Raw genomic sequence first — 27,324 nt, 5'->3', positions numbered from 1 at the left:
TTGTAAGTGTATCCTGTGTTTTTTATGTTGATTTAATTAAAAAAAACAAAAAAAACGATACAGATAATTAAAAAAACGATACCGATAATTTTACATTTTAACGCATATATCGGCCGACATCTCTACTTTAAACCCCTAGTACTAATTAAATAATTAAAATTAGAGATGTCCGATAATATCGGCCTACCGATATTATCGGCCGATAAATGCTTTAAAATGTAATATTGGAAATTATCGGTATCGTTTTTTTATTATCGGTATCTTTTTTTTTTTTTTTTTTTTTTTTTAAAAATTAAATCAACATAAAAAACACAAGATACACTTACAAGTGCACCAACCCAAAAAACCTCCCTCAACCATTCACACTCATTCACACAAAAGGGTTGTTTCTTTCTGTTATCAATATTCTGGTTCCTACATTATATATCAATATATATCAATACAGTGTGCAAGGGATACAGTCCGTAAGCACACATGATTGTGCGTGCTGCTGGTCCACTAATAGTACTAACCTTTAACAGTTCATTTTACTCATTTTCATTCATTACTAGTTTCTATGTAACTGTTTTTATATTGTTTTACTTTCTTTTTTATTCAAGAAATTTTTTTGAATTTATTTATCTTATTTTACTAATTTTTTTAAAAAGGACCTTATCTTCACCATACCTGGTTGTCCAAATTAGGCATAATAATGTGTTAATTCCACGACTGTATATATCGGTATCAGTTGATATCGGTATCGGTAATTAAGAGTTGGATAATATCGGAATATCGGATATCGGCAAAAAGCCATTATCGGACATCCCTAATTAAAATGCATAGAAAAACATAGAGTATCCACTAATGCTATAAAACAAATGAAAATGAAATTATTATTATTTTATTGTCATTATTGTTAAAAAAACGGTCTAATTGAATATACCAAATTATTCCTGGTTTAAATGTGGCAGTTATCATTGGCTGATCATTGTGGAAGCCTTGCAGCTTGAATGCGTGCAGATGTCTTATTTTTGTGTGTGTAAACGTCCAAATTATTGCACAACCCTTGAGGACATATTCCATGGACTACAACACAGCGAGCACATGTCTGAAAGCGGTACCAGGTTCTCAATGGAGCGCTGGTACTGGTCCATCTCACGCAGAGTCTCGTTATCTCTCTTGACTTCATTGACAAACTGCGCCAAGTCCTGCAGAAAAAAAACCAGAAAGTGTTTCTGTCAAAACCTTTTTGAAATGCAACAGTTGCGTGCGTCAAAACTATTTTCTCACCTTCATGGCGTACAGCGCCATCTGCAGGTTGGTCTTGTCCACAGCGTTGGGAGTGTGCTTGACGAGCTCCTGATGGAAAGCCAGGAGGACACAGAAGATGGCAATTTTTTTTAAGTCCTTTACAGGCCAAGGAACATATTTGGTAACTTAAATGGACACGAATGGGGTTTTGCAAATCGACACTGTCACCTAGTGGCCTTTTATAGGTATTACTGGTAGAGATGTCCGATAATATCGGACTGCCGATATTATCGGCCGATAAATGCTTTAAAATGTAATACCTGTTCCACTCAGGATTGAATCCAAAGTCTCCCTACTAACCCACCAGTGCCTCCATGGAAATGCCCCCCTCTACCTCAAAGAACTACTCAACCCCAAATCCTCCACACGACACCTCCGCTCCGGACAGGCTAACCTCCTCCAACCTCCGAGGACAAAGCTACGAACAATGGGCTCCCAATCTGTGGAACGCTCTCCCTGACCACCTGAGGGCACCACAGATTGTGGATGCTTTTAAAAAAGGCTTAAAAACCCTTCTTTTTAAAAAAAAGCCTTTTTTTTTAAGATATATGCATACTAGTTTTAGCTATTTGGCTGTTCTAGTTTTAATTTTTTTTTATTTTGTATTATCTTTTTATTTTTTTTAATACACTGTAGCACTTTGAGGTTGTTTACTCAATGTAAAGTGCTTTTTACAAATAAAATATATTATTATTATTATTATTAATATATCGGAAATTATCGGTATCGGTTTCAAAAAGTAAAATGTATGACTTTTTAAAACGCCCCTGTGTACACGGACGTAGGGAGAAGTACAGAGCGCCAATAAACCTTAAAGGCACTGCCTTTGCGTGCCGACCCAATCACATAATATCTACGGTTTTTCACACACACAAGTGAATGCAAGGCATACTTGGTCAACAGCCATACAGGTCACACTGAGGTTGGCCGTATAAACAACTTTAACACTGTTACAAATATGCGCCACGCTGTGAACCCACACCAAACAAGAATGACAAACACATTTCGGGAGAACATCCGCACCGTAACACAACATAAAACACAACAGAACAAATACCCAGAACCCCTTGCAGATGCTTGTTTTCATTCAGAAAAATCTACCTCTCACACGTGATGACTAGGAGAAAAATAATAAGCCCACTCTTTGAGCTTCATCTGTTGCACGAATAGACTAATAGTCTGGACTGAGTGAAGCTGTTTTATTTATGTTTTGTGCCTTTTTTCCCCCATGCACTTCAAAGGATGGCTGTGTTATCTACTAGTCTAGACTGAAGCAGTTTTTTATTTTTGTGCCTTTCCTGTTTTTATTTGCACATTTTTGTTACTCATACGAATACGTTAAGAACAGGGCAGATTGAGCCCAGTTTATAGTACACTCTGGACTGAAGCTGTGTGCCTTCATTGTTTTTGTAGCTGTTGTTTTGAGGCAGGTTTTAAAAAAAAATAAAGCACTTTGTGAAAGTCAAAGTTAACAGCGTTTCCCATAGTTGTAGTGGGTATCAGGATTATCTCAGGGAGAGCATGTCCCACATTCCAAGCTGCTGTTTGGAGGCATGTTAAAGGCCTACTGAAAGCCACTACTACCGACCACGCAGTCTGATAGTTTATATATCAATGATGAAATCTTAACATTGCAACACATGCCAATACGGCCGGGTTAACTTATAAAGTGCAATTTTAAATTTCCCGCTAAACTTCCGGTTGAAAACATCTAGGTATGATGACGTATGCGCGTGACGTCAATGGTTGAAACGGGAAGTATGCGGACACCATTGAATCCAATACAAAAAAGCTCTGTTTTCATCTCAAAATTCCACAGTGTTCTGGACATCTGTGTTGGTGAATCTTTTGCAATTTGTTTAATGAACAATGGAGACTGCAAAGAAGAAAGCTGTAGGTGGGATCGGTGTATTAGCAGCTGGCTGCAGCAACACAACCAGGAGGACTTTGACTTGGATAGCAGGCGCGCTTTCCGACGCTAGCCGCCGAAGCTAGCCGCCGACCGCACGGATGATCGGGTGAAGTCCTTCGTCCTTCCGTCGATCGCTGGAACGCAGGTGAGCACGGGTGTTGATGAGCAGATGAGGGCTGGCTGGCGTAGGTGGAGCGCAAATGTTTTTATCATAGCTCAGTGAGGTCCCGTTGCTAAGTTAGCTTCAATGGCGTCGTTAGCAACAGCATTGTTAAGCTTCGCCAGGCTGGAAAGCATTAACCGTGTAGTTACATGTCCATGGTTTAATAGTATCGTTGATTTTCTGTCTATCCTTCCAGTCAGGGGCTTATTTATTCTGTTTCTATCTGCATTTAAGCACGATGCTATCACGTTAGCTCCGTAGCTAAAGAGCTTTGCCGATGTATTGTCGTGGAGATAAAAGTCACTGTGAATGTCCATTTTGCGTTCTCGACTCTCATTTTCAAGAGGATATAGTATCCAAGGTGGTTTAAAATACAAATCCGTGATCCACAATAGAAAAAGGAGAGAGTGTGGAATCCAATGAGCCAGCTTGTACCTAAGTTACGGTCAGAGCGAAAAAAGATGCGTCCTGCACTGCACTGTAGTCCTTCACTATCACATTCCTCTTCCACAAATCTTTCATCCTGGCTCAAATTAATGGGGTAATCGTCGCTTTCTCGGTCCGAATCGCTCTCGCTGCTGGTGTAAACAATGGGGAAATGTGAGGAGCTTTTCAACCTGTGACGTCACGCTACTTCCGGTACAGGCAAGGCTTTTTTTTATCAGCGACCAAAAGTTGCGAACTTTATCGTCGATGTTCTCTACTAAATCCTTTCAGCAAAAATGTGGCAATATCGCGAAATGATCAAGTATGACACACAGAATGGATCTGCTATCCTCGTTTGAATAAAACAATTTAATTTCAGTAGGCCTTTAAAAAAAATAATGCACTTTGTGACTTCAATAATAAAAATATGGCAGTGCCATGTTGGCACTTTTTCCTTAACTTAAGTTGATTTATTTTGTTTAATGCATCCAGCGGGGCATCACAACAAAATTCGGCATAATGTGTTAATTCCACGACTGTATATATCGGTATCGGTTGATATCAGTATCGGTAATTAAGAGTTGGACAATATCGGGATATCGGGTATCGACAAAAAAGCCATTATCGGACATCCCTAAATTAGAGATGTCCGATAATATCGGCCTGCCGATATTATCGGCCGATATATGCGTTAAAATGTAATATCGAAAATGATCTGTATCGGTTTTTTTTATTATCGGTATCGGTTTTTTTTTTTGTTTTGTTTTGTTTTTTTTAATTAAATCAACATAAAAACACAAGATACACTTACAATTAGTGCACCAACCCAAAAAACCTCCCTCCCCCATTTACACTCATTCACACAAAAGGATTGTTTCTTTCTGTTATTAATATTCTGCTTCCTACATTATATATCAATATATATCAATACATTCTGCAAGGGATACAGTCCGTAAGCACACATGATTGTGCGTGCTGCTGCTCCACTAATAGTACTAACCTTTAACAGTTCATTTTACTCATTTTCATTAATTACTAGTTTCTATGTAACTGTTTTTATATTGTTGTACTTTCTTTTTTATTCAAGAAAATGTTTTTAATTTATTTTTCTTATTTTACAAATTTTTTTAAAAAGTACCTTATCTTCACCATACCTGGTTGCCCAAATTAGGCATAATAATGTGTTAATTCCACGACTGTATATATCGGTTGATATCGGTATCGGTTGATATTGGTATCGGTAATTAAACAGTTGGACAATATTGGAATATCGGATATCGGCAAAAAGCCATTATCGGACATCCCTACCCTAAATATTTTGAGACATCCTTTTTTATTCCAGAAAACTGTGGTTGGAGTCCAAATTGTACTACTTTTACAGCTTTTTATTTACATTACGTTACATTTCACACTGTAATTTGTGTTTGGACTGTGGAAAAAAACAACTTGCACGGGGCGAGACGTCGTTTAAAACGTCGGGAAAAGACGTTGGCGGCGACCGGGAAACGTTATTGATGGCAGGAGGCCGTGAGCGTGCGGGCGGCCATCTGTTGACGACACCCGAGGACGACTTCGTGAAGGTCAGAGCCAACAAACGAGTCCAGACGGCGCAGTTCTTCTTGCACTTTTAAGCCCCGCCCTCCTTATAGCCCTGCCTTCCTGTCTGCTACATTTTGTCATGTGATCACGTGACCTGACAAGGTCCAAATTCCCGCCAGGCCCAAACAAGCGCTCATTTTCATTTCTGCTTGGTCACTTCCTCTCCGTTTTACTTCCAAAAGTGTCCCCTGAGGGATGGACGCGTCAATTCAACACAACTCTTCTGCTATTGGCTTCATCTTGCCTGCTGGCTATCGGCTGACCTTTGCCCCCCAAAAGGGAGGATGGAGTCACGTGATGATGAGGCAATTTACTGTAAAGCACTTGACTAATAACCAAAGTGGAAGTGCATAGTTGTGGTGAGGCCATTGCAAGCCCAATGTGTGGACAATGTCGCCATCTAGTGGCCAAATGTAGACAGCGTCTTCTTATTAAGATTCATAAGCAGTGTTTTTCAAACTTTTTTGAGCCAAAGCACATTTGTTGCATTGAAAAAATGCAGAGGCACACCACCAGCAGAAATCATTAAAAAACGAAACTCAGTTGACAGTAAAAAGTCGTTGTCGAAATTGTTGGATATGACTTTAAAGCATAACCAAGCATGCATCAATATAGCTCTTGTCTCAAAGTAGGTGTACTGTCACCACCTGTCACATCACACCCTGACTTAATTGGAGTTTTTGGTGTTTTCCTGTGTGTAGTGTTTTAGTTCTTGTCTTGTGCTCCTATTTTAGTGGCTTTTTCTCTTTTTTTGGTGTTTTCCTGTTGTGTCTTCCTTTGAGCGATATTTCCCGCATCTACTTTGTTTTAGCAATCTCGAATATTTCAGTTGTTTTTATCCGTCTTTGTGGGGACATTGTTGATTGTCATGTCATGTTCAGATGTACATTGTCTTTGCTCCACAGTAAGTCTTTGCTGTCGTCCAGCATTCTGTTTTTGTTTACTTTGTAGCCAGTTCAGTTTTAGTTGCGTTCTGCATAGCCTTCCCTAAGCTTCAATGCCTTTTCTTAGGGGCACTCACCTTTTGTTTATTTTTGGTTTAAGCATTAGACACCTTTTTACCTGCACACTGCCTCCCGCTGTTTCCGACATCTACAAAGCAATTAGCTACCAGCTGCCACCTACTGATATGGAGGAGTATTACACGGTTACTCTGCCGAGCTCTAGACAGCACCGACACTCAACAACAACAACACATTATTTGCAGACTATAATTACTGGTTTGCAAAAAAGTTTTTTAACCCAATCAGGTGAAATTAGATCATCTACCTGTATCTCACAGCACACTAGTGTGCCGCGGCACAGTGGTTGAAAAACACTGAGCCAAAGCGTGACTTCACACCACGGTTTTTTTACTGTCTTTAAATTGTATTATTGAATTTTAAAGCTCTTGTTTTAGTAACACTTGGTATTTTACTAATTGAATATCATTACAATTATTTTTTTTATCCATCTATTACTATCATTACTTTAATTTTCCTTTTTAAAAACAAAAATGTTTTTGTGATTTTATTTCCGGGCTAGTCAAATAGAAAATCAGAAAATTATCCAATAATACACGTTTAAAAAAAAAAAAAAATCTCAATAAATAAGAGGATCGTTAATTTTAAAATAAATTAAATGAATAGTGCCGGGGAAATTAAACAGTAAAAATGTAGTCAAATGGGAAATAACCTCCCAGTGAGAAGTTGTAGTGTGACTTCACACTACGGTTTATTACTTGGTGCATGTCTTTAAATTGTATTATTGAATTTTAAAGGTCTTGTTTTTGTAACACTTGGTATTTCATTAATTGAATATCATTACAATTTATTTTTTTATTCATCTATTATTATCATTACTTTAATTTCCCTTTTTAAAAACAAAAATATTTGTGATTTTATTCACTAGCTCCATCGAAATGTCTCATAAAAAATTATCCAATAATACACGTTTAAAAAAAAAAAAAAAATCTCAATAAATAATAGGATCTTTAATGTTAAAATAAATTAAATGAATAGTACCGGGGAAATTAAACAGTAAAAATGTAGTCAAATGGAAAATAACCTCACAGTGAGAAGTTGTGGTGTGACTTCACACTACGGTTTATTACTTGGTGCATGTTTTTACATTGTATTACTGAATTTTAAAGGTCTTGTTTTAGTTATACTTTGTATTTTATTCATTGAATATCGTTTCAATTTGTTTTTTATTCATCTATTATTATCATTACTTTAATTTTCCTTTTTAAAAACAAAAATATTTTTGTGATTTTATTTATGGGCTACTTCATCGAAATGCCTCCTAGAAAATTATCCAAAAATACACGTTTAAAAAAAAAAAATCTCAATAAATAAGACGTCAAATAATGTTAAAATAAATTAGTTTTAGTTTAGTTTAGTCTTTATTTGAAGGGACAATGCACATAAACATTAAGCTCAAAGACAGATATGTTCTGTACCAGATTATAGCTAAATAGCTAATTTCCATCTGCAGTCCCTGGCTACCTAAATTAAAGGGATACAAAAATCCTGCAATAAAATTATGACAATAAAAACATACTATAGCATGTTTTTAAATTAAGAAAAGTCATAAAATGCCCTTTCATGTACACATACTTAATATACAATACAACCACACTTCATTTACATCATCACACAAACACAATACATGCTCTTGTTCACATCTGTCATCATTAAATGAATAGTACCGGGGAAATTAAACAGTAAAAATGGAGTCAAATGGAAAATAACCTCACAGTTTGGCTGTTTTGACTCAAATTTAAGTTACAATCAGGCTTGATACTGACAGTTTGGTCATGTTTGGGTTTTCTTGTGTTTTAATTCCTCTCCAGTGTTATTTTCTAGTTTCTATTTCCTGGGTTTTAGAATCACTTCCTGTGCTGGTGCTCTTGTTTTGGCAGTGTTTCCTGTTTGGTCTCTGTGTTTAGAAGCACCTTTACTTTCTGTTCCGTTTCCTGTCAGCACACCTGATTCCCATTAATTAGTCCTATTTAGTTCCTCCTTCAGTGCTGGATCATTCTACTTTCTTAGTGTGCTGTTTTTGTTGGTTTTTCCCTGCTTCCTGTGACTATTAAATTAGTTTTACTTGCACTTTTGCCTGCTATCTCTGCATCCTTAGTTACCAATTATAGCTGCTTGCCCAATAAACATACTGAATTGTTTTTAAAATGATTGTAATAGCAATTGTATAGGTTATTGTATAGATTATTGTTCCTATTTATGCTTGATTACTAACATGTTGCTTGTTTCTACTGCCTTTTACAATATATGCACTGCAAAAAGTCAGTGTTCAAAAACAAAAAAAAATAAAATAAGTATATTCTCACTAATAACAAATGCACTTTTCTTGGTAGAAAACAAAAAAGAGACCTTTTGGCTCAATATGTTGAAAAATATTCTTAAATGAAGTAAATGCTAGTGCCATTATCTTGACATAATGATATGCATACATCATGATTTGTTTTTTCATGCTTGAAGTAAGAAATGATTACTTTAAAAAAGTAGTTTTATACTTGTGAGTGTTGATGACACAGCGTTGCATGAGTTGATATTCTAGTTTCAAGCATGTTTTACTCAATATAGGTCATAACATCTAATAGTAATATTTTACTGAGATCATTTAGGACCAAAACCCTTAAAACAAGTAAAACACTCTAACATAAAATCTGCTTAGTGAGAAGAATTATCTTATCAGACAGAAAATGAGCAAATATCACCCTTATTTGAGATATTTCATCTTACTTAGATTTCAGTTTTTGCTGTGTGGTGTCCAATTTCAACTCAGCTTATATGACTAAATATGATTCCTTTATTATTATTATTTTTACATAACCCTGAAAGAAACATGTTATTAGACACAACCTCCTTACCTGGAGGAGAAGGTGGTACTTGAGGACTCTCTGCATGGGGACCACCAGCAGGTCCCTCAGGGTGAACTTGCCATTGTTGGCCCTCTTGGAACACTCCTGGAACCAAAGTTCAACAACATTATCATCTCATTTGCATAATTTGCATGTCATTCTTATGGAATTACACAAATGAAATGCAACATATACAGTATATTGCCAAAAGTATTTGGCCACCTGCCTTGACTCACATATGAACTTGAAGTGCCATCCCATTCCTAACCCATATTGTTCAATATGATGTGGCTCCACCTTTAGCGGCTATTACAGCTTCAACTCTTCTGAGAAGGCTGTCCACAAGGTTGCAGAGTGTGTTTATAGGAGTTTTCCACCATTCTTCCAGAAGCGCATTGGTGAGGTCACACACTGATGTTGGTGGAGAAGGCCTGGCTCTCAGTCTCCGTTCTAATTCATCCCAAAAGTGTTCTATCGGGTTCAAGTCAGGACTCTGTGCAGGCCAGTCAAGTTCATCCAAACCCATGTCTTTATGGACCTTGCTTTGTGCACTTGTGCACAGTCATGTTGGAAGAGGAAGGGGCCAGCATGTAATTGTCCAAAATGTTTTGGTAAGTTCCTTTCACTGGAACTAAGGGGCCAAGCCCAACTCCTGAAAAACAACCCCACACCATAATTCCTCCTCCACCAAATTTCACACTCGGCACAATGCAGTCCAAAATGTAGCGTTCTCCTGGCAACCTTCCAAACCCAGACTGGTCCATCAGATTGCCGGATGGAAAAGTGCGATTCATCAGTCCAGAGAAGGTGTCTCCACTGCTCTAGAGTCCAGTGGTGACGTGCTTTACACCACTGCATCCCACGCTTTGCATTGGACTTGGTGATGCATGGCTTAGATGCAGCTGCTCGGCCATGGAAACTCATTCCGTGAAGCTCTGCGTACTGTACGTGGGCTAATTTGGAAGGTCACATGAATTTAGGAGCTCTGTAGCAACTGACTGTGCAGAAAGTCTTTGCACTATGCGCTTCAGCATCCGCTGACCCCTCTCTGTCAGTTTACCCGGCCTACCACTTGGTGGCTGAGTTGCTGTTGTTCCCAAACTCTTCACTTTTCTTATAATAAAGCCGACAGTTGACTTTGGAATATTTAGGAGCGAGGAAATTTCACGACTGGATTTGTTGCCCAGGTGGCATCCTATGACAGTTCCACGCTGGAAATCACTGAGAGCGGCCCATTCTTTCACAAATGTTTGTAGAAACAGTCTCCATGCCTAAGTGCTTGATTTTATACACCTGTGGCCGGGCCAAGTGATTAGGACACCTGATTCTGATCATTTGGATGGGTGGACAGTTGATCTGCCGTTTCTTTTCTTTTGTGGTCTGCCCCCCTCTCCCTATTGGAAGGGGGGGGCACGGAGGAAGTGCTGGCTGTCCAGAGTCGGGACCCGGGGTGTATCGGTTGGGGACATCTCTGCGCTGCTGACCCGTCTCCACTCGGGATGGTCTCCTGCTGATCCCACTATGGACTGGACTCTCACTATTATGTTAGATCCACTATGGACTGGACTCTCACTATTATGTTAGATCCACTATGGACTGGACTCTCACTATTATGTTGGATCCACTATGGACTGGACTCTCACTATTATGTTGGATCCACTATGGACTGGACTCTCACTATTATGTTAGATCCACTATGGACTGGACTCTCACTATTATGTTGGATCCACTATGGACTGGACTCTCACTATTATGTTAGATCCAATATGGACTGGACTCTCACACTATTATATTAGATCCACTATGGACTGGACTCTCACTATTATGTTAGATCCACTAGGACTGGACTCTCACTATTATGTTAGATCCACTATGGACTGGACTCTCACTATTATGTTAGATCCACTATGGACTGGACTCTAACCCTATTATGTTAGATCCACTATGGACTGGACTCTCACACTATTATGTTAGATCCACTATGGACTGGACTCTCACTATTATGTTAGATCCACTATGGACTGGACTCTCACTATTATGTTAGATCCACTATGGACTGGACTCTCACACTATTATGTTAGATCCACTATGGACTGGACTCTCACTATTATGTTAGATCCACTATGGACTGGACTCTCACTATTATGTTAGATCCACTATGGACTGGACTCTCACTATTATGTTAGATCCACTCTGGACTGGACTCTCACACTATTATGTTAGATCCACTATGGACTGGACTCTCACTATTATGTTAGATCCACTATGGACTGGACTCTCACTATTATGTTAGATCCACTATGGACTGGACTCTCACTATTATGTTAGATCCACTATGGACTGGACTCTCACTATTATGTTAGATCCACTATGGACTGGACTCTCACACTATTATGTTAGATCCACTATGGACTGGACTCTCACTATTATGTTAGATCCACTATGGACTGGACTCTCACTATTATGTTAGATCCACTATGGACTGGACTCTCACTATTATGTTAGATCCACTATGGACTGGACTCTCACACTATTATGTTAGATCCACTATGGACTGGACTCTCACTATTATGTTAGATCCACTATGGACTGGACTCTCACTATTATGTTAGATCCACTATGGACTGGACTCTCACTATTATGTTAGATCCACTCTGGACTGGACTCTCACACTATTATGTTAGATCCACTATGGACTGGACTCTCACTATTATGTTAGATCCACTATGGACTGGACTCTCACTATTATGTTAGATCCACTATGGACTGGACTCTCACACTATTATGTTAGATCCACTATGGACTGGACTCTCACTATTATGTTAGATCCACTATGGACTGGACTCTCACTATTATGTTAGATCCACTATGGACTGGACTCTCACTATTATGTTAGATCCACTATGGACTGGACTCTCACACTATTATGTTAGATCCACTATGGACTGGACTCTCACTATTATGTTAGATCCACTATGGACTGGACTCTCACTATTATGTTAGATCCACTATGGACTGGACTCTCACTATTATGTTCGATCCACTATGGACTGGACTCTCACACTATTATGTTAGATCCACTATGGACTGGACTTTCACAATATTATGCTAGACCCACTCGACTCCATTTCCCCCCCCCCCCCCCCCCCCCCCAAAAAAAAGGGGAGACCGGATGCATTTTGTTGCTAAATATCGCAACAAAATTGCTAAATTGGCAACACAGATCCCACCTGCTGAGTCTTTGGCACAGTTATGATGCCACCTGTTGTACTTTCTTACCAACAAATACATTCACAGACAGTCCCGTTATAATGTGTTTCTGAGCCAGGGCCCCCACAAATAAATAAATTAGGAATCCTTACCTCCAACTTGAGGCGGACGTCTTCCTTCTCTTTGCAGATGAGGTCCAGGACTGCGATGGCAATCTCCACCCGGCTGCAGTAGATGCTGTAGATGAGAAGTCTGCGAGACACGGGTGAGTACAGTGAGGTGTGGGTGGGGTACCTAATGTTCTGGCCCAATGTAATGCCCATTATGAGAGACGCACATAGAAGTATGAGGGGCCGTTAGGGACATTATTCAGAATTACCTTTTACATACACTACTGAAATGCTCTCACATAAACAACTGAAATGTTTTTCTCTCCTTCACACTACTGAAACACTCTCATACACACTACTGAAATGCTCTCACATAACTAACTGAAATGTTTTTTCTCATACACACTACTGAAACAATCATACACACTACTGAAACACTCTTATACACACTACTGAAATGCTCTCACATAACTAACTGAAATGTTTTTTCTCATACACACTACTGAAACACTCTCATACACACTACTGAAATGCTCTCACATAACTAACTGAAATGTTTTTTCTCATACACACTACTGAAACACTCTCATACACACTACTGAAATGCTCTCACATAAACAACTGAAATGTTTTTCTCTCTCAGACTACTGAAACACTCTCATACACACTACTGAAACACTCTTGTACACACTAGAGAAATGCTCTCACATAAACAACTGAAATGTTTTTCTCTCATACACACTACTGAAACACACTCATACACACTACTGAAACATTTCAGTTGTTTATTTGAGAGCATTTCAGTAGTGTGTATGAGTGTGTTTCAGTAGTGTGTATGAGAGTGTTTCAGTAGTGTGTATGAGTGTGTTTCAGTAGTGTGTATGAGAGTGTTTCAGTAGTGTGTATGAGAGTGTTTCAGTAGTGTGTATGAGTGTGTTTCAGTAGTGTGTATGAGAGTGTTTCAGTAGTCTGAGAGAGAAAAACATTTCAGTTGTTTATGTGAGAGCATTTCAGTAGTGTGTATGAGAGTGTTTCAGTAGTGTGTATGAGAAAAAACATTTCAGTTAGTTATGTGAGAGCATTTCAGTAGTGTGTATGAGTGTGTTTCAGTAGTGTGTATGAGAGAAAAACATTACAGTTGTTTATGTGAGAGCATTTCAGTAGTGTGTATAAGAGTGTTTCAGTAGTGTGTATGAGTGTGTTTCAGTAGTGTGTATGAGAGAAAAACATTACAGTTGTTTATGTGAGAGCATTTCAGTAGTGTGTATAAGAGTGTTTCAGTAGTGTGTATGAGTGTGTTTCAGTAGTGTGTATGAGTGTGTTTCAGTAGTGTGTATGAGAGAAAAACATTTCAGTTGCTTATGTGAGAGCATTTCAGTAGTGTGTATGAGAGTGTTTCAGTTGTGTGTATGAGAGTGTTTCAGTAGTCAGAGAGAAAAACATTTTAGTTGTTTATGTGAGAGCATTTCAGTAGTGTGTATAAGAGTGTTTCAGTAGTGTGTATGAGAGTGTTTCAGTAGTCAGAGAAAAACATTTCAGTTGTTTATGTGAGAGCATTTCAGTAGTGTGTATAAGAGTGTTTCAGTAGTGTGTATAAGAGTGTTTCAGTAGTGTGTATGAGAGCGTTTCAGTAGTGTGTGAGAGAAAAACATTTCAGTTGCTTATGTGAAAGCATTTCAGTAGTGTGTATAAGAGTGTTTCAGTAGTGTGTATAAGAGTGTTTCAGTAGTGTGTATAAGAGTGTTTCAGTAGTGTGTCAGAGAAAAACATTTCAGTTGTTTATGTGAGAGCATTTCAGTAGTGTGTATAAGAGTCTTTCAGTAGTGTGTATGAGTGTGTTTCAGTAGTGTGTATGAGTGTGTTTCAGTAGTGTGTATGAGAGAAAAACATTTCAGTTGTTTATGTGAGAGCATTTCAGTAGTGTGTATAAGAGTGTTTCAGTAGTGTGTATGAGAGCGTTTCAGTAGTGTAGAGTGTTTCAGTAGTGTGTATAAGAGTGTTTCAGTAGTGTGTGAGAGAAAAACATTTCAGTTGTTTGTGTGACAGCATTTCAGTAGTGTGTATAAGAGTGTTTCAGTAGTGTGTGAGAGAAAAACATTTCAGTTGTTTGTGTGACAGCATTTCAGTAGTGTGTATACGAGTGTTTCAGTAGTGTGTATAAGAGTGTTTTAGTAGTGTGTATAAGAGTGTTTCAGTAGTGTGTATAAGAGTGTTTCAGTAGTGTGTGAGAGAAAAACATTTCAGTTGTTTGTGTGACAGCATTTCAGTAGTGTGTATAAGAGTGTTTCAGTAGTGTGTATAAGAGTGTTTCAGTAGTGTGTATAAGAGTGTTTCAGTAGTGTGTATAAGAGTGTTTCAGTAGTGTGTATAAGAGTGTTTCAGTAGTGTGTATAAGAGTGTTTCAGTAGTGTGTATAAGAGTGTTTCAGTAGTGTGTGAGAGAAAAACATTTCAGTTGTTTGTGTGACAGCATTTCAGTAGTGTGTATAAGAGTGTTTCAGTAGTGTGTGAGAGAAAAACATTTCAGTTGTTTGTGTGACAGCATTTCAGTAGTGTGTATACGAGTGTTTCAGTAGTGTGTATAAGAGTGTTTCAGTAGTGTGTATAAGAGTGTTTCAGTAGTGTGTATAAGAGTGTTTCAGTAGTGTGTGAGAGAAAAACATTTCAGTTGTTTGTGTGACAGCATTTCAGTAGTGTGTATAAGAGTGTTTCAGTAGTGTGTATAAGAGTGTTTCAGTAGTGTGTATAAGAGTGTTTCAGTAGTGTGTATAAGAGTGTTTCAGTAGTGTGTATAAGAGTGTTTCAGTAGTGTGTATAAGAGTGTTTCAGTAGTGTGTATAAGAGTGTTTCAGTGGTGTGTGAGAGAAAAACATTTCAGTTGTTTGTGTGACAGCATTTCAGTAACGGCCCCTCATAGTTAGAAAGAGTTGTCCTACCTCTCTTTGTAGCTAATGAAAATTTGGTAGAGATTCAAAGCGTTCTTGTTCAGGATGGAGTCTTGAACGTCCACCATCAGGCTCTTGTGAACCTTCACCAAGTCCTACAATGAAATATGAAGGCAATTAGATGCGTAAGTGATCAACATGTTTTCATCAAAAACAAGGGGCAACTCACTGGAATGTTGACAAAAACTTTGTCCATTTCAGCCGCGGAGAAAAACCTCTTCAGAGGGTTGAGGAAATACTGCGAGAAGTCACAAAGAAAGTGCAACATGAAAACAAAAGTAGTCACAACCTGGCACATTAGTCAATCAATATCAATGTTAATGCAGATTCATACTGCAGCACCACTGCCTTGCAAATTAGGGTAAAGTGCATAGAGATGGCTGTGGAATTCAGTACACCCGAAATCCATCGGTACTAAGTACCAATTTACATCAAATCAAACAGTGCCATATTTCCATACCTTTGTTGCACATAAATTCATGCCCAGTGGCAGAGTTGGTACCGACTCAAGCACTTGGCGGGCGAACAGGCGTACAGTATTTGTAGAGGACTGCCTCTAGGTAATGTTGCAAATTTTACATGCACTGTAAAAAAGGACCGTTAAAAACTACTGCAAGCAATTGGTAAATAGCCAGAGTAAAACACCATGAAATCAAAAATAGTTTATCATAGCAGTAAATGCAGTAGATATGCTAAATTACTATGGTAATAATTCATAATTTATCATTCATTTACTGTGAAAATAATGATAAATTGTTAAAAGCATTTGCAAATACTGTAATGTCACAAGCATGCAAACACTCTCAAATGTACGGCATTATTCTGTCTAAATTAAAGATTTAAAGCAGGGGTCCCCAAACTACGGCTGGATCCGGCCCGCCAAGTCCCAAGTTTAAAAAATAAAATAAAATAACATACAATAAAATCTTTTTTTTTTTTTTTAAACCTGTCCTTTCTAATCCATTTTCTACCGCTTGTTACTCTCTGTGTCTCCTAGATGCTCAGGCAAGTCATATTGTCTAAAAATGTATTTTCCCATCGATAACATGACATCGTCGGCAAAGTGCGCGTTCTTTCAGTCAATTAGTGCGCGAGGAATATATATATATATACATATACATACATATACACATTTTTTTTTAACACAATGCGGCCCCCAAGTCAAAAAGTTTGAGGACCCCTGATTTAAAGATTACATTTAAATTTACAGCATAGGACTGTTAACCATTCAGCAAAATCCTATACAAAAATAAGAAGTTAAATATATGGTATTTTTTATTGTATAACAATGTTGTTTTCAAGGAAAAACATACTTAATGTAAGTGTAACTAAGGCCCCAGAGAACTTGTTCCTGCTGACCTCTGCTGTATGTGGACATAAAGTAATATTGTTTATTGATCCAGGTACCGACTTTGACAATTTAGTACCTTACCAAAACAATTCAACCTAAGTTGATATGCATGTTCCATATAAACTAAACCAATTTACTATCCCAAACAACTGTATTTGTATTTTTGTTAGTATTATTCCTTGAATTAGAAGGAGTAGTGACCTATGCACACTTTTTTCATTCAATTTCTTTTGTGAATTGTGTTATTATTCATTATATTAGATACGACACATCACTTTATGTGTTTTACTCAATATTATTAACTGTAGACTGCAAAAAGTCAGTGTTCAAAAACAAGAAAAAAAAATACAAAAATGAGGGGTATTTTATTTGAACTAAGCAAAATGATCTGCTAATAGAACAAGAAAATTGGAAAATTTCCAAAACAAGTAAAATTAGCTAACCTCAATGAACCCAAAAATACCTTAAAATAAGTATATTCTCACTAATAACAAGTGCACTTTTCTTGGTAGAAAAAAAAGAGAGCTTTTTGCTCAATATGTTGAAAAATATTCTTAAATGAAGTAAATGCTAGTGCCATTATCTTGACATAATGATATACGCTCGGCATTACATTTCTTGAAACCAGCAAACTTATACTAAAAACTAATTTATTGTTCTTAATGGAAAGGCAACAAGGCAAGCGCTTGTTACTCTCGGGGTCTCCTAGCCGCTCAGGCAAATCATATGGTCTAAAAATGCATTTTTCCATGGATAACATGACATCATCGCGCCAAGTGCGTGCTCTTTCAGTCAATTAGTGCGCATATATACAGCCCGGCCCCCGGCCAAAATGTTTTTAATTGTAATTTTGAGGAATTTATCTGAATGTGCATGAACTATTTCTGTTCAAAATTGTTTGAAATGTTAAATGTTTAAATATTAACTGTCAGTTTACTGTACTGTGCCAACTGTACTACTATATGAGTACGTGTTTTCTATTGTTTCATTGGAAATAAAACAGCAAAGTCCATTTGGCTGTCATCTGTTTTAATTATGAGACACAATTGTGTCAAAATCATGATTTTTTTTTTTCATGCTTGAAATAAGAAATGATTACTTTAAAAAAGTAGTTTTATACTTGTGAGTGTTGATGACACAGCTTTGCAACAGTTGATATTCTAGTTTCAAGCAGGTTTTACTCAATATAGGTCATCAAATCTCAGCAACAAGCTGTAATATCTTACTGAGATCATTTAGGACCAAAACACTTAAAACAAGTAAAACATATAAAATCTGCTTAGTGAGAAAAATTATCTTATCAGACAGAAAATAAGCAAATATCACCCTTATTTGAGATATTTCATCTTACTTAGATATCAGTTTTTGCAGTGTAAGCATGTCTATTTTGTCAGTTATGGTACTATAAAGCAGTGTTTTTCAACCACTGTGCCGCGGCACACTAGTGTGCCGTGAGATATTGTCTGGTGTGTCGTGGGAAATTATGCAACTTCACCTAATTTATCCCAAAAATATTTTTGGCAAATCAATAATTAGAATCTGCCAATAATGTGCCGTTGCTTAGTGTCTGTGCTGCATAAAACTCGGCAGGGTAACCACGTAATACTCCATGTCAGTAGGTGGCAGCATTGCTTTGTAAAAGTCGGAATGTGTCGGGTGAGACGAGGATGGCTTGTTGTGATCCTGATATGCAGACCACAGTGGGAGGCAGGGTGCAGGTAAAAAGGGTATGTAATGCTTAAAGGCCTACTGAAATGATTTTTTTTTATTTAAACGGGAATAGCAGATCCATTCTATGTGTCATACTTGATCACTTTGCGATATTGCCATATTTTTGCTGAAAGGATTTAATAGAGAAAATCGACGATAAAGTTCGCAACTTTTGCTCGCAGATAAAAAAAAGCCTTGCCTGTACCGGAAGTAGCGTGACGTCACAGGAGCTAGTATTCCTCACAATTCCCCGTTGTTTACAATGGAGCGAGAGAGATTCGGACCGAGAAAGTGATGATTACACCATTAATTTGAGCGAGGATGAAAGATTTGTAGATGAGGAACGTTACAGTGAATGACTTGAGAGGCAGCGATGGACGTATCATTTTTCGCTCTGACCGTAACTTAGGTACAAGCTGGCTCATTGGATTCCACACTCTCTCCTTTTTCTATTGTGGATCACAGATTTGTATTTTAAACCACCTCGGATACTATATCCTCTTGAAAATGAGAGTCGAGAACGCGAAATGGACATTCAGTGCCTTTTATCTCCACGACAATACATCGGCGAAATGCTTTAGCTACGAGCTAACGTGATAGCATCTTGCTTTAACTGCATATAGAAACAAAATAAATAAGCCCCTGACTGGAAGTATAGATAGAAAATCAACAATACTATTAAACCGTGGACATGTAAATACACGGTTAATGCTTTCCAGGCTGGCGAAGGTTAACAATGCTGTGCTAACGACGCCATTGAAGCTAACTTAGCAACCGGACTGCACAGAGCTATGCTAAAAACATTAGCTCTCCACCTACGCCAGCCAGCCCTCATCTGCTCATCAACACCCGTGCTCACCTGCGTTCCAGCGATCGGCAGAAGGACGAAGGACTTCACCCGATGCGTTTGGCGGCCCGGAGACGTAGGAAGTCAAGGTGAAGTCGGCGGCTAGCGCGGCTAGCGCGGCTACAAAGTCCTCCTGGTTGTGTTGCTGTAGTCCGCTGCTAATACACTGATCCCACCTACAACTGTCTTCTTTGCAGCCTTCATTGTTCATTACAAAAATTGCAAAAGATGTCCAGAATACTGTAGAATTATGAAATGAAAACAGAGCTTTTTGTATAGGATTCTACGGGGTACCATAACTTCCGTTACTCGGACTTCGTCACGCGCATACGTCATCATACCGCGATGTTTCAGCCGGATATTTCCCGGGAATTTTAAAATGTCACTTTATAAGTTAACCCGGCCGTATTGGCATGTGTTGCAATGTTAAGATTTCATCATTGATATATAAACTATCAGACTGCGTGGTCGGTAGTAGTGGCTTTCAGTAGGCCTTTAAACCCAAAATGAACGAAAGGAAAAGGCTATGCAAAGCAAAAGTCAAACTGAACTGGCTACAAAGTAAACAGAGACAAAATGCTGGACGACAGCAAAAACTTACGGCGTCTACAAAGTACATCCGTACGTGACATGACAATCAACAATGTCCACACAAAGAAGGATAGCAACAACGTAAATAGCCTTGCTTGCTAACACAAAGCAGGTGTGCTCAAAGGAAGACATGAAGCCACTACAGGAAAACACCGGCAAAACAGGAAGGGCCACCAAAATAAGCAAGACAAGAACTAAAGCACTACACACAGGAAGACACCAACACACTCAAAATAAGACACGACGCCTTGGTGGAGTTACATTTTTTAAAGTTTGACAAAAATGTGCCTTGCCTCAAAAAAGGTTGAAAAACACTGCTATAAAGAAGTTGATGTGCCTATTATATATTTCAAAATAGGTGGCAACTTGTCCAGGGTGTACCATGTCTTTCTGGGATAGGCTCCGGCCCCCGCCGTGACACCAAAAGGGACTAGCGCTATTAAATTGGATAGATATAAAACCAATGAGAGGAAGCACAATTTAGAGTACAGTCGCACAACCTAGTGGTGTAATTATCCAACTATACCTTCTATTTATTTTCTAGCAGAATAAACAATTGTATCGATACCGTCCAGCAATCGATAACGGATGTCAACACAGCGCTCGGTAGGGGAAAGCGTGTGTGTACCTTCTCGATGGATTCCAACGTCTCCGTGTACTTCTCCTCCGTCTGTTTGATCTCAGAGAGGCAGCAGCTTCGAACGTCTGACTCGATCGCCTTCTAGAAGGACACACAGAGGAGAAAAAAAACATCTTAATGAATGGATAAATAGTATTTGGATCAGTCAGAAAGAAACAAGTATAGGAGTTCAGAGGATGTATTCCTCATACAAATGCCAGAAATAATAGGTTCTATCACATTGTATCGCTGTTATAGCTCTATAACTTCAATAATGTATATATTAAGGTGTTGTGTGCTGAAAAACATAGTCTAAAATACTAAGGAAATTATTTTAAAAAAATACAAAAAATTAACAATGTGCTTACAACAGAGCCATGGGCTATTCCATCCATTCGTCCATCCATTTTCTACCGCTTGTCCCTCTCGAGGTTGCTGTAACCCATCCCACATTGTTAAAAATCTCAGTTTTGAAGATACTTCACAGAGTATTTGCTGTGTGCGCCGCAAAAACTGAAATCTAAGTACAAACCCTGTTTCCATATGAGTTGGGAAATTGTGTTAGATGTAAATATAAACGGAATACAATGACTTGCAAATCCTTTTCAACCCATATTCAGTTGAATGCACTACAAAGACAACATATTTGATGTTCAAACTCATAAACTTCATTATTTTTTTGCAAATAATAACTAACTTAGAATTTCATGGCTGCGACACGTGCCAAAGTAGTTGGGAAAGGGCATGTTCACCACTGTGTTACATGGCCTTTCCTTTTAACAACACTCAGTAAAGGTTTGGGAACTGAGGAGACACATTTTTGAAGCTTCTCAGGTGGAATTCTTTCCCATTCTTGCTTGATGTACAGCTTAAGTTGTTCAACAGTCCGGGGGTCTCCCTTGTGCTATTTTAGGCTTCATAATGCGCCACACATTTTCAATGTCTGGACTACAGGCAGGCCAGTCTAGTACCCGCACTCTTTTACTATGAAGCCACGTTGATGTAACACGTGGCTTGGCATTGTCTTGCTGAAATAAGCAGGAGCGTCCATGGTAATGTTGCTTGGATGGCAACATATGTTGTTCCAAAACCTGTATGTACCTTTCAGCATTAATGGTGCCTTCACAGATGTGTAAGTTACCCATGTCTTGGGCACTAATACACCCCCATACCATCAGAGATGCTGGCTTTTCAACTTTGCGCCTATAACAATCCGGATGGTTCTTTTCCTCTTTGGTCCGGAGGACACGACGTCCACAGTTTCCAAAAAACAATTTGAAATGTGGACTCGTCAGACCACAGAACACTTTTCCACTTTGTATCAGTCCATCTTAGATGAGCTCAGGCCCAGCGAAGCCGACGGCGTTTCTGGGTGTTGTTGATAAACGGTTTTCGCCTTGCATAGGAGAGTTTTCTAATGTTTATCAGTTTGAACATCAAATATGTTGTCTTTGTAGCATATTCAACTGAATATGGGTTGAAAATGATTTGCAAATCATTGTATTCCGTTTATATTTACATCTAACACAATTTCCCAACTCATATGGAAACGGGGTTTGTAAGATTTAATATCTCAAATAAGGGTGATATTTGCTTATTTTCTGTCTGATAAGATAATTCTTCTCACTAAGCAGATTTTATGTTAGAGTGTTTTACTTGTTTTAAGTGTTTTGGTCCTAAATGATCTCAGTAAGATATTACGCTTGTTGCTGAGATTTGATGACCTATATTGAGTAAAACATGCTTGAAACTAGAATATCAACTGTTGCAAAGCTGTGTCATCAACACTCACAAGTATAAAACTACTTTTTTTAAGTAATAATTTCTTATTTCAAGCATGTAAAAAAAAAAATCATGACTTTGACACAATTGTGTCTCATAATTAAAACAGATGACAGCCAAATGGACTTTGCTGTTTTATTCTCAATTGAACAATAGAAAACACGTACTCATATAGTAGTACAGTTGGCACAGTACAGTAAACAGACAGTTAATATTTAAACATTTAACATTTCAAACAATTTTGAACAGAAATAGTTCATGCACATTCATATAAATTCCTCAAAATTACAATTAAAAATGTTTTGGCTGGGGGCCGGGCTGTATACATGCGCACTAATTGACTGAAAGAGCACGCACTTGGCGCGATGATGTCATGTTATCCATGGAAAAACGCATTTTTAGACCATATGATTTGCCTGAGCGGCTGGGAGACCCCGAGAGTAACAAGCGCTTGCCTTGTTGCCTTTCCATTAAGAACAATAAATTAGTTTTTAGTATAAGTTTGCTGGTTTCAAGAAATGTAATGCCGAGCGCATATCATTATGTCAAGATAATGGCACTAGCATTTACTTCATTTAAGAATATTTTCAACATATTGAGCAAAAATGTATTTTTTTCTACCAAGAAAAGTGCACTTGTTATTAGTGAGAATATACTTATTTTAAGGTATTTTGGGGTTCATTGAGGTTAGCTAATTTGACTTGTTTTGGAAAGTCTTGACAAGCCAAATTGTCTTGTTCTATTGGCAGATAATTTTGCTTAGTTCAAATAAAATACCCCTCATTTTTGTATTTTTTTGTCTTGTTTTTGAACACTGACTTTTTGCAGTGTGACTATTAATATTCTCCCCCAATATCAGTTGGCGTACAGTATGTACAGTAGGTAGCATGTTGCGTTGCTAACGTCAAAGTTCCTTGTGTATACCTGCTGTTCGGTCCTCATAAGGTCCTCATAAATCTCCCCGCCCGCGTAGTCTTCTTCCAGCCCGTACACCACCGCGTACAAGTCGTCCTCATCCTCCATGGTGTTTTCACTACAAAAAAAAAACATCTAATGTCAGCCCCCTTAATTAAGTTATAAAATTATTTTTAAAGGCAATCATAATAATGGTAAGAGCTATTTTTTTCTGAATTAACTAACAATTAATTAAAAGTAAAGCAAAGAGAACACATTTGCATGGTGAGGTTTGTAAATATGTATATAATCAATACATAGGAGTCAATTGTATATACGACTGAATACGTGTACAGTAAACACTATATTATTATACATACACACTAGTGTTGTAACGATACCAATATTTTGGTACCGGTACTAAAATTATTTCGATACTTTTCGGTCCTTTTCTAAATAAAGGGGACCACAAAAAAATAGCATTATGGCTTTATTTTAACAAATAATCTTAGGGTACATTAAACATATGTTTCTTGTTGCAGGTAAGTCCTTAAATAAAATAGTGAACAGATAGTAGATAGTACTTTATTGATTCCTTCAGGAGAGTTCCCTCAGGAAAATTAAAATACATACAAGACAACTTGTCTTTTAGTATTAAGTAAGCAAACAAAGGCTCCTAATTTAGTCTGCTGACATATGCAGTAACATATTGTGTCATTTAACATTCTATTATTTTGTCAACATTATTAAGGACAAGTGGTAGAAAATGAATTATTAATCTACTTGTTCATTTACTGTTAATATCTGCTTACTTTCTCTTCTAACATGTTCTATTTACACTTCTGTTAAAATGTAATAATCACTTATTCTTCTGTTGTTTGGATACTTTACATTAGTTTTGGATGATATCACAAATTTGGGAATCAATCCGATAAGAAAGAATATTTTGTTGATCCATAACCGTTGAACGGGTACAACCTGCCGCCCCCGTAGCCAAAAAAATAGAACCGAAAGGAGAGGAAAGAGAAACCGCGTGTGTGTTTAGCGAGATATACATTCCCGAGTCCCGGTCATATTTAAAGTCCTCATGTGTAAAAAAAAACGAAAGAAGATGTTGTGATGCCAAAAAATATCGACGTAATCATAGTAGTATCGACTAAATACGTGCCTGTACTTGGTATCATTACAGTGGATGTAAGGTGTAGATCCACCAATGGCGTTTGTTTACATTTTGACGCCGGTGAGTTACGGTGTGTAGTGAAGCATGTTTAGCTATTCCTCGTCCTGCAGGGATGATACTTGTAAGAAACTGTGGAGGTTGCCCTCTAGTGGGTTCTTCGGTCTACCACACACTGCCAGGAGAGCCGGAATTCAGGGTATAACACTGTTTTATTTTCATAAATAGTGCGAGTGTTTTGCTTTCCGGCAAAATGTTTGTCTGCGTCTTGTGTCTCTCTCGCTCTCTCTGGCTCCCACTCCAACAACGTGTCTCGTCCCGGCTGCTGCTAATAAAGGCGACAGGTGATTAGATAACAAGGCTCACCTGGGCCATCCACTCAACTGTCGCTGTCTTCGAGGCCGGTCTTTGCACACCCCGTTCCGCGGCAGGCCCGCAGGCCAAGCCCCACTCCACATAAACGTACTTTGTCGCCACGGAGGCGAGGATTAGTGATTTAGAAGTAGCTAAAACACTGAAGACGGCGGATGGCCGTTAGCTACTAGCTAGCTCGCCCTGTCTTAAAGCATCTCTTCCGGTGGGTGTTTCAGTGTTATAACTTCACCTTTATCCTTAGTTTTTACACCAAAATGCGTCCGTTGTCCCTTTTCTGTCTACACACTGTGTCTGCTTGTAAGTACTCAGTGATTGTGTGCCGCCGAACATGCTCGTCTGCTCGTAAAACCAGCAATGTCACGACGTGACGACGACGCAGGCGGGGTACGGGACTGGTACCTTTCAGAGGCGGTATAGTACCGAAAATTATTCATAAGTACTATACTGATACCGGTATACCGTACAACCCTAGTACACACTGTAATGTACGTTACTGTATGTAATGTATATACATATGTATTCACAATATATACAGTGAATAGTTGTATAGTATTAGGGCCTGGCATCAGTGAATGACAAAACATTTACAAGCAATTTATTTATAATTATTTGAGACTTGCCTCTATTGCCAAATAATGTACTATGGACTGCAATATTGTTTAGTCAAGGACACTTATTACATATGTCTAGCTTGTGTGCTATTGTGTGCTTGGCTGTTGTGTAGCTGCAAGCTCCAAGTTGTCATGATCCCACATGACAGTTCGTACTTTGTCAGTTATTTACCTGTGTTCTGCATGATTTCCTGTCCCGGTGCTCTTGTTTTGGTTCTACTTCCTGTTGGGCTCCTTGTTTTGCTGCACCTTCACTTTCTGTTTAGTTTAGTGCCAGCGCACCTGTTTTCTATTTCTACTCAAGTATATTTAGGATCACTTGTTGCTCCTTGCCAGCGCTGGATTAATGCCGCATGAGTTACTCTGCTGCCGCTACGTACCTCGCCCTAGTTTTTTGTTTCTGCTGTTTTTTGCTCTCTAAGCGTGGGTTCTCTCCGGGTATATAGTGTTTATTTATAACCCCAGTTCAGCCACCTCAGCATTTTAGGGCCCCATTATGCAGAAGCAACTTTTCGTACCTATTAGTACCTGCTGTTCTGTATTTGGGATCTGCATAAGTCCCAACCGTGGAGGCTTTGCAGAGATATTTATAAAACAATCTTTCCTTCCTTCATACTTTCTCCAAACGAGCCATTTGGAACTTGCCCCATATGTGACGTCACCTCCATCCTTTGCCCGCCCAATCACAGCATATATACAGTGCACAGTAAATAAAACCAACAAGTGAAGATGTCCTCATAAAGTATACAATGTACATACTGTACCATATCTATTTATTTACATCTGCACCTTATTGCTCTTTTATCCTGCACTACAACGAGCTAATGTAACAAAATGTTGCCCAATGATCCACTATGGTCTGGACTCTCACACTATTATGTTAGATCCACTATGGCCTGGACTCTCACACTATTATGTTAGATCCACTATGGACTGGACTCTCACACTATTATGTTAGATCCACTATGGACTGGACTCTCACACTATTATGTTAGATCCACTATGGACTGGACTCTCACACTATTATGTTAGATCCACTATGGACTGGACTCTCTCACTATTATGTTAGATCCACTATGGACTGGACTCTCACACTATTATGTTAGATCAACTATGGACTGGACTCTCACACTATTATGTTAGATCCACTATGGACTGGACTCTCACACTATTATGTTAGATCCACTATGGACTGGACTCTCACACTATTATGTTAGATCAACTATGGACTGGACTCTCACAATATTATGTTAGATCCACTATGGACTGGACTCTCACACTATTATGTTAGATCCACTATGGACTGTACTCTCACACTATTATGTTAGATCCACTATGGACTGGACTCTCACACTATTATGTTAGATCAACTATGGACTGGACTCTCACACTATTATGTTAGATCCACTATGGACTTGACTCTCACACTATTATGTTAGATCCACTATGGACTGGACTCTCACACTATTATGTTAGATCCACTATGGACTGGACTCTCACACTATTATGTTAGATCCACTATGGTCTGGACTCTCACACTATTATGTTAGATCCACTATGGACTGGACTCTCTCACTATTATGTTAGATCCACTATGGACTGGACTCTCACACTATTATGTTAAATCCACTATGGACTGGACTCTCACACTATTATGTTAGATCAACTATGGACTGGACTCTCACAATATTATGTTAGATCCACTATGGACTGGACTCTCACACTATTATGTTAGATCCACTATGGACTGGACTCTCACAATATTAGGTTAGATCCACTATGGACTGGACTCTCACTATTATGTTAGATCCACTATGGACTGGACTCTCACTATTATGTTAGATCCACTAT

The 27,324-nt window shown here is 38.4% G+C and overlaps 1 protein-coding gene and 1 long non-coding RNA gene across 3 annotated transcripts in view; one reads left to right on the top strand and one right to left on the bottom strand.

Annotated features, from left to right (window-relative positions):
• LOC133631553 (uncharacterized) overlaps positions 1-16,847 on the top strand; it is a 29,464-nt gene extending 12,617 nt beyond the window's left edge. The window contains exons 2-4 of the long non-coding RNA XR_009821484.1: positions 12,652-12,727; positions 15,561-15,641; positions 15,718-16,847. This is a non-coding gene — a long non-coding RNA (uncharacterized LOC133631553). The remainder of the gene's footprint in view (positions 1-12,651; positions 12,728-15,560; positions 15,642-15,717) is intronic.
• The window catches only part of LOC133631550 (guanine nucleotide exchange factor VAV3-like), a 147,367-nt gene that overhangs the window by 95,053 nt on the left and 24,990 nt on the right, over positions 1-27,324 (bottom strand). For both annotated transcript variants that reach the window (XM_062023855.1, XM_062023856.1), the window contains exons 5-12: positions 23,341-23,449; positions 20,644-20,736; positions 15,686-15,754; positions 15,508-15,611; positions 12,615-12,714; positions 9,262-9,357; positions 1,270-1,338; positions 1,101-1,187 (exon numbers count right to left, since the gene is read on the bottom strand). In XM_062023855.1, coding sequence (XP_061879839.1) covers positions 1,101-1,187; positions 1,270-1,338; positions 9,262-9,357; positions 12,615-12,714; positions 15,508-15,611; positions 15,686-15,754; positions 20,644-20,736; positions 23,341-23,449 — 727 coding nt within the window. The remainder of the gene's footprint in view (positions 1-1,100; positions 1,188-1,269; positions 1,339-9,261; positions 9,358-12,614; positions 12,715-15,507; positions 15,612-15,685; positions 15,755-20,643; positions 20,737-23,340; positions 23,450-27,324) is intronic.

Source organism: Entelurus aequoreus, linkage group LG16 (genome assembly GCF_033978785.1).
Source record: "Entelurus aequoreus isolate RoL-2023_Sb linkage group LG16, RoL_Eaeq_v1.1, whole genome shotgun sequence".
NCBI classification, from domain to species: Eukaryota; Metazoa; Chordata; class Actinopteri; order Syngnathiformes; family Syngnathidae; genus Entelurus; species Entelurus aequoreus.
Note: the sequence above shows the minus strand (reverse complement) of the source record. Positions and strands in the feature narration are given on the sequence as shown.